At 30.4% G+C, this 15,262-nt stretch overlaps 1 protein-coding gene across 1 annotated transcript; it reads right to left on the minus strand.

The window, feature by feature from the left end:
- Positions 1–9,752: 9,752 nt before the first annotated feature.
- On the minus strand, positions 9,753–10,713 carry LOC132738254 (GTPase IMAP family member 8-like). The gene is made up of 2 exons (XM_060725722.1): positions 10,664–10,713; positions 9,753–10,420 (listed from the first exon to the last, which is right to left on the minus strand). Exon 2 carries the CDS (start codon positions 10,410–10,412, stop codon positions 9,753–9,755), a length of 660 nt encoding a protein of 219 aa, XP_060581705.1. The 5' UTR covers positions 10,413–10,420; positions 10,664–10,713.
- Positions 10,714–15,262: the final 4,549 nt, after the last annotated feature.

Raw genomic sequence — 15,262 nt, forward strand, 5'->3', positions numbered from 1 at the left:
TATACTTATTGTATGCAATGTGAAAAGAGAGAGGGAGCACATATTAAATAACAAAAATATGCTGTCACTAATGCTTACCTGGTAAGAAAGTAATTCTAATACAAAAAATACTTACAAGACTTGTAATGTGACAAGTATGCAATATTAAAAAAACTTACATTAGGCTGATCTTTTTAGTTATCACGCTTAAATAGATAATTTATATTTCAACAGATTGATTGTTGTAATGGTATTTACCAAAAAGTAATCATAAATCAATTATTTTGTACCAAATTCAGTCTGTATATTCAAAAAACATTTTTTCTCGAACGCTAAAAGACCTCTTTTATGCTCAATTTATACAATCAACGCTTATGAAAGACTGCAAAATTATAACTACAATGACAGTTCTAACGTCACAAAGGTAAAGAAGCTGGTTTGAATAAAAGAATCCGATAAAAATAGAGACCTCGTGAAATATATGCAAAAAGCATAGAGAAAAATTACGAATTGATAACTTACTCTAAACATTCTCGATCTTTCAGATCAGAGGCTCACATAATATTATTTTATACAATTTGGTCAATAAATGCAGTATTAAACCTTTACTCATATGATATCCTCTATTATTAAATACATGCGTGGCAAGTTGTTATTTGATTTGATTGCCTGTCAAGCAGATCAGAGAACAGAACATTATGTCCTGCAACTTGACAATAAAGCAAGTATCCTTTTAAATCCTGATACCTTAAAAAGAGAATATGTGTTATCAAGTTCTACGTACTTTTCACACTGCAACCCCTAGATATAAACAACAACCGAGTAAGAAGAAAAGTGGTAAACGAACAGTTTGTCATTTAAAAAATATATTCTTTAAAAGAGCGGTTAAATTAAATAGCACTTACTTCAAGCAATATATTTAGACAGAACTTTGAAATGTTATCACACGATCATGATGTACTGCTTATCGCAATTTACATTTATCCTATTTAATTTTGATATTACTGTTAATTTAATCCATGGTTTACAAAAGTAACTCTTGTATTCCAGTTTAATTTCATAGTTTTTAAAGTTAACACTTATACAGTTTTGAATGACGTAGGCTAACAAACGTGATAAAGAAATTATGACAAAATAATAAAAACAAAAGTATATCATAACAATTGTAAGTGATTAAAATGTAATATGAATATTCCTCCCTTTGTCTAAAACTATAACATGTGTAAAACATATCCCCAACAATTCTAGTATATTGTCTACATAATTGATTCATGGATTTCACATGAACGATCAACGGGTAAATAATCTTGACTGATACTTTTCTTTCATGTCAGAGGTGGTCTATTCATTTCTAAATTTTTAAATGCTGCCAAAATATTAAAACATAAATGTGACATAGAGGCCCGTACATTTAATCAAAGTTGTTATATTTTCGATCACTTAATATCGTTCGGCACGACATTATTGCTGTGTATATGTATGTTTATAATGTTAAAGTTCATTCTAATTGATCCTTTTTTCTGGATGGGTGGTTCCAATATGTTCTTACATGAGTAGTCTTAAATCATCCTTTTTGTTCTTTTTTTTTAATTTGTCTTTTGAAGATTTATCTGTGATATGCAGGCTTCATAACATCAGATCTTCTTTCAAACTCCATTCTGTTTCGTTCCGCTCATTGTTTTCTCGTTTTGGGAAGGAACATGCATTCTTCTACTTGGGGACCATATTCGCCGTTTTTCATGGAATGGCACGAAAATTCACCTTGAAAGTGCCATGATAACCGCCGTATGATCACATGCGGATGTTTTGAAACTAACAATCTCTCTATTACCACGTTTATACATACAATTCTGCTTTAGCCAGTGCTAGGGGCGTAGACGGTTGCTAGAACGTTCCAGTACATTTATTGAAAAGGCTCAATCAAACCGAGCCGGCAATATTTTCAATTTTGTTGTTAATGGCGTTCTTTGGGGATATTTGTTTTCTCTATTTTAATATATAATGTAACGTGAATGATGTCAATGATATAACGGGGACTGTGGACAAACAGCTAGTTGCCAAAAGAGATAAAATGGTGTTTTTGTCGGCCAGAGGCCGTCTTATATCAGTTTGATATTTTGTAATATTTACAGGGAAAATCTGCACATACGTAAAATTCCTGTTCATTGGTCATTTTAAAATTTGAAATTCATCTTATCGGCTTTGAAAAATTATGTAAAGGGTTCCTCTGAAATAATATATGCGACTTATTCTTAATTAATCAGAAGGAATTGCGAAAACAAACTTTTTTTGTTTCTCAAAGGTTTGAGTTCCTCCAATTTCTAGTTCAGTTTCCCAGTTTTACAAATTCTGTTTAACCATGTTAACGAATTATTTTACACTGCTTTTAGAACTCATTATTGAATTATAAATTTTGTCACAAGTAACGAGACCACCATTAACGTTGACGACCCAGTTAAAGATGAGAATAATAATCAAGGCCAGGAGACATTAACCGAACGCAGCCCCCGAAACATCTCAACCACAACAGAAGGTCACCCTCAAGGCACCAAACCAATAGAAAGGATTGCGATGTAGGGAAGGAACACGAAATAAATGAAATAATAAGAACTTTAAGAGCCTATACGAGAATAAAAGGCAGAAGGTGTGACAAAAGAAAAAGGGGAGGCACAGAATTTTGGAATACGGTGAATGGAAAGGAAACTCATGCGCATGAAAATATCAAGAAACATCTTGTTAATAAACGAATTTATCGTACTCACACTTATTTCAAATAAGTGATTTATATGTTCAATCGGTATAAAGTCTATAATTGTCAAATATATTTTGCATATCAATGAAATATACAGCCAACGATGAATAACTCCGATATTGCAGTTTATTGATTGGATGTCTAAGTAAGAACAACAAATTGTTTTTTGTTGTTTGTAAATTACAATTCGGAAATGGTCCAACATGCACAACATGTATTATGCAGTTCATTTCTATAATGAAGAATCGGGGGATACTTTTATTTGGAAGTATCAACACTTATTTATTTATTGAGAAGCTCCTGTGACAATAATTCTTGCTGCTGTTTCACTCGCTTGATACTACCCCGTAAGTAACTACATCATTACCAATACAGCAAAAACATGATATATTCTTTCCTGTCTTTTTTATATGTAAGATGAAATGACTGCATTTAAGCGACAGTGTTTGCAGTCAGAACCAGGCAAATTACAAGGTTAATATAACAAGTACTTTAACTCCAAACATGTTTGGCGGTGTGTATGTATCTAATTCATTCCATGAAAAGCGGAGTATGGTCCCAAGTAATAAAAGATGTGTGCCTTAAACGAGAAACAATGGGCGGAACAAAACAAAAATGGAGTTTTGAAAGGGGATCAGAGGTTACGAAGCCTGTATATCACAGATAAGACATCAAAAGACAAAGTTAGCAAGCAGGTCACATATCTTATTCCCCTTAAAGTATATATAAAAACAAAAGGACAATACAAGACTTTAGTACAGACTAAAGAAGACACTTTTTGAATACCTTTGCGGGGGTATTAACGTATCAATCAGTAAAGTATCACACATAATTTGATATTATATTTTGATAAAACAAGGTAATGTTACGCGTATTGATTTCTTGTTAACAAAAGTAAATCGTTTTGAATAATAAAGAATTCCTATTTATGTCACTATTAAGTTTTTTTTAAAAATTAAAATACAATAAGAAAAATTAATGTCAAACGGACAAACAGTCCGCTCAGCTGTTCTTATAGCTTGAAAGTTCAGCCTTTATAGAAAAACATGCTAAAATAATTAACCTTAAAGAATGACATACGGTTATAATACGAATAATTATGACAATTTATTGGCACAGGAAAAAAACTTTTATCAGTTATCTGCACATGTCAAATATTTGTATAATTCAGTGAAGACCAGTGTCGGCTAAAGATCTTCGATACACCTTTTGTAGTGGTGAAAATGTTTCGGTAACAGGAACTCATTTTGGAGGAGTAGGACCTTCTCCATAATTCTTTTAAACCCTTTTCTCAAAGTACATGTAATGTTTCATACTAAGAAACCGACGCATACAATATCACAACAATCGATATTCAAACGAACAGAACAATTATAGTTGTTATGATATGGGAGACAAATCAGTTATATTTACATGTGAACATACGTATGAATTACTGTTACAGGGCTTTATATGCAGCCCCTTTGACAATTATGTACGCGTATATGATATTTTTGAATATACATACAAACCGTACTATTGGTTGGTTAAAACAATATTCATTTCAAGACATAATTATAATACATACATTGCAATTAGAATTGAGTAGAAAGCTTCAAGCTGATATGTATATTCTTCTTTAATATTGGTCGTCATATCTTTTAATAAATACAAATACAAGACATTTATATAGCGCAAAAATGTATTAAATATTCGATTGCGCTGTACATTATTAAGACTATTAAGATTAACACAAAGGAACGGTGTCAGAAGAAAAGGAAACTCAGTGGATAAAACGATTATAACTTAAAATCGATATGTCCAACTGTATTGATTCTGTGAGACAGGTGTAAAGTGACATTATATTCATTTTATTTTTCGCCCCCAAGTTAAGTTAAATTATATAATTGTTTCAAAATATCTACTATTATTTTGGTGATTGTACAATGCGTTATGATTAAAATGACTTGAACTACCTTATTTTTAAAAGGACTGTCCTGCACCTTTTTTGATAAAATGAACTTTGCCATTCATTCGAAACCATATTTATATAACTTTCCGTGGGTCAGGTGGATTATTTATTTATTTATTTTTTTGCATAGTAAAACATTATTTGAACATAATTATTGCAAAACGTAAACTTATATTGACCTTAACCTGTACAATTACTATTTATTTACACTTTGATAGGCATAATGCCACTTAAATAAGGTATTGAGTTACATAACGGATTAAAATCTAGAACGAATTGAGACTTCGTTACAACAATCAAACGCTTTAAAGGACACGACAGTTTTTGTTTGTGCGATTGATCATTTTAACAGATGAGATGTTATCATATAAATAACACATAGCTTTGTAAAAAACACTAAATACTTAATACATTATCCCGAGGAAAATACTGTAAATCGAGGCGTCTGCCTCTTACTCAGTGCGCGAAAAATTGCAAAATAGCATAAACCATTTATTATATTAATATAAGCAATAACGTAATGCAAAAGTGATATACATGTATACTTTTTTATAACTCTAATAATAATTTTGTATTAAATTTTAATATTCAATGAAAAAGAAACAAAAAGTGAAATAAATTATTATATAATAAATAAATAAATAAATCAAGAAAAATTAAGTCATTTTAACTTTGAATTTATATGAAATAAATAGTTATAATTTAAGAAATGAAGCAAAAGAATAAATGAAATCACTGACCCAACAACAAGAAATACAATTTTTCTAGCCCACATTAACTTGTAACTTACCAATGTTGTAACTTTTCTAGTCTGCATACACTTATAACTAATGTTTATGTTGTTCGACTAAATACTAAAATCTTTCTCCAAATGATTTTCAAATTACTCACAGATATATTACGAATGTGGAATGTTATTTTATTGTTTAAAACATATAAGATATTTATATTGATAAATATGTGTTATTGTTTAAGCTTCCCTCGACAGCTGTTAACAAGTTTTATTGTTTTTCATTGTTCAGTTATGTTGATGATGATGTTAATTAATAATGTCATAATGACTTTTAAAATATGACAAATGGAAAAATATGCTAAAAAATGAGTTGCCTGTTTGTACGTGAGGACCTTTATTTGTCACTATGTGACACCTTGACGTATATGTCTTTATTTTTTAGGTTTATTCGTTGAAAAAGAAGTAAAGTATCGACGAATAATGCTCTCCTAATATCTATTCTTTCATAGCCGTATACGACGTAAATAAACTAAAGAGGCAAGCCTGTCTCATAACTTATCACTTATTACATCAAATTGAAAAAAAATACTTGAATGTTCTTAATAATATTTATCTGCATTAATTTTAACCCAATGACACTTATGTTAAGATAAAACAAAATTCTTAAGATGGAAAGTCTCAAGTGTTTACAAGATATGAGATATATTTTAAACGGATCACAACCCTTAATGCAAACATAAAGTTATTTCTGAAATGATGTAAACATAGAGACCTACTTTAGATGGTTTATATACATGTCAGCCATCAGCCAAAATATGTCATTTGAGGGTATCCATGGAAGAAAACTGTTTATGATAAAAAGTGTAGACTTTAAAACATCTCAGAAAATAAATATGTAAGATTCTTAAAGGTGTAAAGACATCATAAATGTGGAACGTTCAGTAGAATTTAAAAAATAAAACCTTACATTTGAAGCAAATCGACATATCAGATTATTCATTCACATTAAATACACAGCATTTGTACGCACATGTACAATGTATATCATAGGCGTAGTAAACAATCCAAAATGACAACATTCCGACTATAATTAACTCGTTTATTCACCATTAACACTTGGATATGCAGAATGATACTTTAAGTAAACTATCGATTTTAATAACGGACGACGTTTTATTATATAAATAACACACAGGTTTGTTATCATCCCGAGGAAAAATCTGTTCCCCAAGACGTCACCCTCGCATTTATCAACATGTCATTGCACGACAACATTCATTAAGCATCTATCATATTAATATAAACAATAGCGCAATGCACATGTCGTAAACATATACAAATTCTACTATTTTGTATTTGATTAATAATTTTATATCTTATATTTAGTGACAAAGAAACAACAAAACAATAAAAAAATAAGAAAATAAAGCTTCCCTCAAGTAATAAGTGAGACTGCTCCTCGAATATGAGGACGAAAATTATCTATTGTTGTATTACACATCTTGCCTATATCATCTCTTAAGCAATATGCTTATAAAATTTTGAAGTTACAACTGTATATACTCTTCACGTATGTCTTTCTAGCAATTTTATATCATATTTTAGCCAACTTGACTTTTCATTGTTTCTGCTGATGTAAAGTTTAATTGTATTGTTATGTATTGTTAGATAATCTTGATGATGATATTAATTGAAAATGTCAAAATTACTTTATTTAAAAATGAAAAATGGATAATGGAAGTAACGTGTCGACGAATAAAGCTATCCTAATAGCTATTCTTGCAGTGCCGTTTACGGCTTAACTTAACTAAAAAGGCAGATCTTTTTCAAAACTTATCACGAAAAACTTTAAATGGAAAAGAAATTACTTGAATGTTCTTAATAATACCTATCTGCATACATTTCAACCTAATGACACTTATGTTAGGATGAAACAAAATTAAAAGTCTCGGAGTGTTTAAAGATATTAGATACATTTTAAACGAAGTACAACTCTTAATGTCAAAATATTGATATTACTTAAATGATTAAATATAAGACCTACGTTAGAATGGGTTAATATACATGCATCAGCCATAATATGTCATTTGAGGGGTATCCATGGAAGAAAATTGTATATGACAAAGAGTGTAGACTTTTAAAACATATCAGAAAATAAATATGCGAGAGATTCTTAAAAGTGTTAAAGACATCATAAATGTGGAACGTTCAGTAGAATCGTAAGAAATTAACTACCTTACATTTGCATGTTAAGATTATTCAATCACGTTATATACACAGCATGATGTACGCACATGTATATCATATGATATGAAATTGATCAATCCAAAATGACAATCCACTTACGTTCATGTACAATACAGATGAATTTAAAACGGATTGGATCACCAACCTTCTAGTATATTGGTTATTTAATGTCTGCACACTGTTAGTGAAAATAGAGCAAATTAATGTCGTCAAAACAGAAAAAAGTTAAACTATTTGTCCTGTTTGTAGAGACTACTTTTACAAAATATTGGCCAATGCAAGATTTGGAACTCAACATCTGCTGAAGCAAAATCATATATTATATATTTATATAATATACAATGCATGTACATGATATGTTAAAGATTAAACGAAACTGCTTATAGTCATGTTTTCGGTAATAAATGAGCAATGCAATTTTAATATGTTCTAATTAAATGAAACAAATGTACATTACAACACAAATGACACATAACGAGCCTTACATAAATAGTAATTAGTAACATTCTTATTAGACATTACCGTGATGCAAAAGAAGAATAGTATTGTAGGTTACAGGAAAACCTCCGTGTGAGCACATCTGCGGATGTTTCTTAATTCAAAATTTACTATTTTCATGTTTAAATTTGGCTTTAACCGGGACTAGAAGTCATTGACGGTAGCTTGCAATACCTCTTAAGTTCATGAACAGAATCAGTCAAACCGATCCGGCAACATTGCAATTATTTTTCTGTCTTCTTCAGCATATGAAATTTGTTTAGTGGTAGACAGTATTAGATCGGAAAGAGAAAAAAAGTTTGAACGCCGACAAAAAATTTGCATATTAAATTTTTAGTCATTTTCTTTCTTTTATTTGGAAACACGTGCTTGCAATTATTCTTGCATTTAGTGGATAATAAGGTAAGACTGAAAATATAGTATCAGTACTAAATGTAGCATTCAACAGATCACGAATTTCAGACTTCTCATTTCTGATTCGAGAGTCATACCAAATGGGTCACGGATTGTCCTTGAAAATGGGTACCTGTGCAATAATTTAGCTCCATGTAAGGGGAGGTAATTCAGATTTACTACCATACTCATATTTATTTGCTTTTATCACAATTCACGATCTGTAATCTATATAGGAAAAAATCATTCATTGGATTAAATGTTTAAAACTACATGTTTTTTTTTCAATTACACTATCGCTTTTCTTAAATTACTTAAGATAAACTTCATAGTGGTTCGTTTTAAACTGGTTATTTCCGTCAAATTTCGGCTGGTTTGCAATCTATCAGTAGACCGCTTGTTACAAAGAACACAGTCACAATGAAATTATTTTACAGTTTATATGCGGAAATCTTATTTACTGCATCCGAATAAGAACGCCGCATCCAGGTAGCCGTGTGTATTGCTCAAAATAATCAGAAGGCACTGTTTCTTATACAACTCAACTATTGTCCACCGAACATTGAAGGCAAAGTCCGCCCGCCTAGCTCAAAAGAAATAGCTCCGGATCAAGCGGTCCTTGTTCTGTCCTCGGGCGAAGCGTCATTTCTCTGTGACAATTCATTGCGGAAATTTAATTTAACAGGCATTTGTCCGAGGAAATATATTAGATGAGTAGAAATGTAGTTGTCCAGGAATATCGGTTAGGTGGATACTCCGAGATAAAAACAAAATGTTGTAAAAATCGGCGTAAAGATAAACTGAAGTCAAACATTCAAACATCAGAACAAACAACATAAAGTAATGATTATCATAATAGCATCGACACATGAAAGTAACAACATTTTTCTAAGTAAATACACTTCTTAGGGCGTACCATAATATATAAAGGAACGAGTATATACATTTAGATAAATAGCAATAACTACATCTAGTCATGCCATACTATGTATCTTTTTGCATCTGTTTCTCATTCCCCGTACGCATCTTTGAGCTGGAACAAAAATTGTTCGGATAAGAGGCGGTAAAAACTTTGTTCATATATATAGAACTTTAAATGTGCTTAATGTCAGTGACCATCTACCACATCATAGTAACCACTGTCGCCTTGTTGCAATGGAAGCTGCTCTTTAAGTCGTTTTTTCATCAATTCTATTTGCTCATTTATCGGCTTTTTCAGCATCTACCTTGGCTAGATGCTGTTCTAACATGTCTTTATGAATTTCCAAGTCACTGTTTTTAAAACAATGCTTTCCCATTCTTGATACTTTATCAACTACCGCAAATATATCATCAACCATTTCTTTCTTTCTCTCTTGTGTGTATCTTATATTTTCTAATTTAACAATCCTCTCTTTACACATTTTGACTATTTCCTTTAGTTTACCAGTCTGGTAGAATTTCTGAAAATCTGCGTCAGACTTGAACTTAGCTGCATTCGTTATTACAATAATTGCGTGATTCATGACCTGTTGTCCAAAGATAAGACGAAGCATATCAACAGTTTGTATTATGCGCTCGTCCGTCTGTGCGTCTGCTTTAAACACAATTAAAAAAGCGTGAGGTTCTCCACACTCTGTTACTGCATTTTGTATTTCCAATGCACGCTCTGCAAGGACACTGTTTGGCTCAAACATCCCTGGAGAATCAACCAGCCAAACATTAACTGACCCCATATGTATAAAGCAGGTTTCACATCGAGCGGTGCGTGCTCTATTCGCTCCGACAAATATTTCTTTTTCAAGAAGTGTGTTGCATGTTGAGCTTTTCCCGTTTCCATTTTCCCCAACAACTATAAGTTTTCTTGTGTATCTATCCATTTGAAAATCTACAAAAATGTGTATATCTTTTGACTAAAACAAATGTCAAATGTTGTATCTAAATCGATATTTTTTATAAATAAAATGAATATTAAATATAATTCGAATGTGTATAAGAGTGCATGTTATTAGCAAAGTAAAATTAAAATAACTTTATGCACCAAATTAGAAATATTGTAGTAAGATTAATATTTAAAAATTAAATGATGATTTTTTAAAGAACAATTTAATATTAATAAATTGAATTTTACCAAACAATCCAAACGATTTTTTCAAAAACAACTGTGACTGTCTGATCTTATATCTGTGTCCAAGTGAATTAAGTACATTTTTCTGATATATTCCTTGATACTAAATATATTATGCCAAATTTAACCTTTATCACAACGTAAACAAAACTTGCCATAAAAGACATTTTATTTTATTTATTCTTTAAGATTAACGTAATTTACGTTTATCAGCAAATATAATAAAAATGAAGGACTTTAGTATAAATTTCAATTTAGCTTACCTCATTGATATGAAGTATCTTGTGTGTTTTTGTGAAGAGGGATATGTTATCCTACTTTTGAATATTTGAAACCATAAATAAAAATATAACAAAAATGTTCAATATATGATCAGGCAATGTTTTGATATTTTTTTTACTTTACTACAACAATCAATACCGCTACATATGTGCTACACAATTAAACTAATATATGTTGATTAAAAGTACCGGCGAGTCTTAAAGGTAAAAACGCAGTTAAGCAATAAGATAATTTATGTTGAATTTAAATATACTTATCAATATGTTTTATGAAGATACAAACGAAGTTTATTAAGGATTATGTGGGGAAGCAAAGTAATTTGTTTTTACCAAGGTTTCTTAAATTCAATTGGTGCACAAAAATGGAAAAATTGACAAGAGTCAATCAAGAAATTTTGTTCTTAATAGAATCAAAATCTAATTGCATATGCCAAAACAAGCAAAAAAACCATGTACGTTAAATTCAGTTATACTTATCAATATGTTTTAAAAAAGATTTCTAATATTTTGCTTTACAACATGATATGAATTACTTTTTGCGTTTCTTTTACTATACTGATTTTATATATTGTTGATTTTCATATCTAATGAGGAAATAAATCCTTTCACAGTGGCATATGCTTAAGCAGTGCTTCGAGAAAAACTCAAGTGATTAATACGGAGACGTTACCTACTGAAAAACAGAGAGGTAAAGGTATAATAATGTAATATACGTCACTTGTAAGGAAACAACTAGCATTTTTTATATAATTAATCAATAATTAAATGCTAATGTCCAGGTACATTGATAAGCATGGTACCTATACAACCTGACTTTTTGTGATATCTCTAAATACAAATACAAAATGCATTTGTTATTATAACAATTTCTTATTATTACTTGTATGGGATAAAGTGCAGAGCCGGGATATTCTAGGGTATTACCCTAGCATACGCCGTAGGATGTTTCTTTGGCAAAATAATTATTTGATTATTATAAGAGAAATGCGATTTGAAATGTGTAACTTCTCAACTTGTGTTTACTATTACAGAGTATAATGTTTACAATAAATTTAGTTTACTTGAAAATGAATAATGAAATATGATTCAAACCATCATTTTAATTTTGTGCAATAGGTAAAGGTTCAATTTAAGGAATTTGGTTCTTTCGCCGTCTTATATAAAAGGAAATGTTAAGTCAATAACAAATTTTATTGGTTTGAGTACAACGTATATGTATTTAGACCCTTTTAAAATTTAGTTAAATACGTACAATGTTCCTTATTTCAACGATCAACAAATGAATGATTTTATGCCAGATAGAAGATTACTATAGTCTAAACATAGAAAGTGTTGACCATGACATGAAGGGATCTCAAACCCATCAATATAGTATAAAGGCAAGTTATGAAAATACATAATAATTAAGTATATCAAATAAGGGGAAAATACGATTATGTGGGGAAACAAAGTAATTTATTTTCACAAAGGTTTCTTTAACTCAATTGGTGTACAAAAATGTAAAAATTGACAAGAGTCAATCAAGAAATTGTGTTCTCATCTGAATCAAAATCTAATTACATATGCCATAAATTTCAATGCATTCCAACGCTTTTCATTTATAGATCAGTTTGCACATTCGCACATGTTTTTTTTTCTGGAAAACCCGAAGTGAGCGAATGATATGAAAGTTTGCTCGAGAATAACATCAAATAATGCACAAATATCGGACGACTGTTAAAGGGCAATTGATCATTAACGTTCATCATGAAGTGAGCACTATATGTTCACTTTAGTCAAAAGGCTAGTAGTCATGTTACCTTAAAATATTACTGATTGGGCTCCGGCCCACGTGTGCTAGTGGTGGTCCAAGGTTTATTTCCGACATTGTTATTGGAATATAGCTTCATTAAACTTGAAATATTTACAGGGAAGAATTGGAAAACAAAGAAGCATTTATATAGCAAGCAAGTCATCACTGCTCCGCCAAACCCAGCAAATTTGTCTGTTGAGACATATTAAGAGTGTTCTTTTTCTATTCGATAACGTGGTGACCGAATAAATCTCAGGTCGGTATAAACAGGCGTGGAGCAATTTGGTGATTTTGATAGCTTTTAATGAAAATTCAAGACAAAGCTTAACGTGTCACTTTTTTAAATAAGTTGCTCTCAGTATATCTCCCTTTAAAAAACCTGAAATCGGCAACACATTAACCATTGTGTATATACAAGGGGTTGTTTTATTAGTAATGTGTATGAAGAAAATGCAATAAAAGACATTCTTTGTGTGCTGATGATACGTTTGGAAATTTAGACCTACTACCATGTTTAATTTTGTTTCCAATTTTTCTGACTTGTTCAAAATAGTAAACCTATGTTTCACCACCTGTACCAAAGTTTGCAAATTTTCTTTGATAAGGTTTGGAACATTTGAACAATTTCTAAGCGGTTTGTACTCGTATCCTTAGTTTGGTCATCTGTCAATAAAATGTGAAATTCATCTGGCATAAATGATTTGTTCTTTCAAAATACTCTTTAAAATAAAATGAGCCGGCAAAAGCGATATGCAAACAGCTTTGGCAATATCACGAATCCTCTACTTTCCATCATTTTTAATAATTTCTTTGACTTTTCTGACGTTTACTTTTGACAGAAAGTCAGACATTCTGTCTCCACAAACGAATTGTCTCACGAATAGTGCTTATCAGACACACAATCTTCCCCCACTTCAGTACAGATCTGCTTATAATACGGAGTTTGGGGAACAATAATATTAGTTCTTATTCTTTAAATCCAAACATTTTCAGCCAGTAACACTTAGTCTCAACGCCGGCAAAATTGCGCTTAGCTGGTGTGTTAGCTGAATAGTATATTTACCCGTTTGAATGAATATCGAAATATAGAGCAATTATGCGTATCAACATCCATGAAATCGTGCAAAGTGTCACCGCGTTGCGGTACAATACCGACTCATAGGGAATAACCTTCATAAAGTTATATGACTCACATGCCACATTTTCTTCTGGTATTCTCTGAAATGTTGCCTATCTGTGAAACATTTGCGACGTATTTGGACAAACAATATTTCATCAAAATACAAAATTATTTTAACAGAATATAATTATATCTTTCTTGTGTCGTAATACTTAACGTTGCTTTAATCATAAGAAACATTAACAAGAGCCACCGCCGGGCGGGGGCAACGCTCGACTTTTTACTTTTTCTAAACGCAAACATAGAAAGGTTTGAACATATATTGATGTTTCCTTTTTATAAATTTAGTTGGTCTGTCTTGTCACATTAGTTTTGTTTATATATTTTGTATATATATGAATAGAAACATTAAGCATATTTCTAAAAATAGCAACAGTACGCAATTTCTAAAAATAGCAACAATGACGCAATTTCTAAAAATAGCAACAATGACGCAATTTCTAAAAATAGAAAAAAATGACGCAATTTCTAAAAATAGAAACAATGACGCAATTTCTAAAAATAGAAAAAAAAATGACGCAATTTCTAAAAATAGAAACAATGACGCAATTTCTAAAAATAGAAAAAAAATGACGCAATTACTAAAAATAGCAACAATGACGCAATTTCTAAAAATAGAAAAAAAATGACGCAATTTCTAAAAATAGAAAAAATGACGCAATTACTAAAAAAAATAGCAACAATGACGCAATTTCTAAAAATAGAAAAAATGACGCAATTTCTAAAAATAGAACAAAAATGACGCAATTTCTAAAAATAGCAACAATGACACAATTTCTAAAAATAGAAAAAATGACGCATTTTCTAAAAATAGGAAAAAATGACGCAAATTCTAAAAATAGCAACAATGACGCAATTTCTAAAAATAGAAAAACATGACGCAATTTCTAAAAATAGAAAAAATGACGCAATTTCTAAAAATAGAAAAACATGACGCAATTTCTAAAAATAGAAAAAAAATGAAGCAATTTCTAAAAATAGAAAAAAATGACGCAATTTCTAAAAATAGAAAAACATGACGCAATTTCTAAAAATAGAAAAAAATGACGCAATTTCTAAAAATAGAAAAACATGACGCAATTTCTAAAAATAGAAAAAAAATGACGCAATTTCTAAAAATAGAAAAACATGACGCAATTTCTAAAAATAGAAACAATGACGCAATTTCTAAAAATAGAAACAAATGACGCAATTTCTAAAAATAGAACAAAAATGACGAAATTTCTAAAAATAGAAAAACAATGACGCAATTTCTAAAAATAGAAACAATGACGCAATTTCTAAAAATAGAAAAAAAATGACGCAAATTCTAAAAATAGCAACAATGACGCAATTTCTAAAAGTAGAAA

Source organism: Ruditapes philippinarum, unplaced genomic scaffold, assembly GCF_026571515.1.
Source record: "Ruditapes philippinarum isolate M1 unplaced genomic scaffold, ASM2657151v2 ctg6469_1_1_1_1, whole genome shotgun sequence".
Classification (NCBI taxonomy): domain Eukaryota; kingdom Metazoa; phylum Mollusca; class Bivalvia; order Venerida; family Veneridae; genus Ruditapes; species Ruditapes philippinarum.

Bases quoted from the DNA above. Each gene is read 5' to 3' on its own strand.
- LOC132738254 (XM_060725722.1), bottom strand. From the start codon at position 10,412: ATGGATAGATACACAAGAAAACTTATAGTTGTTGGGGAAAATGGAAAC.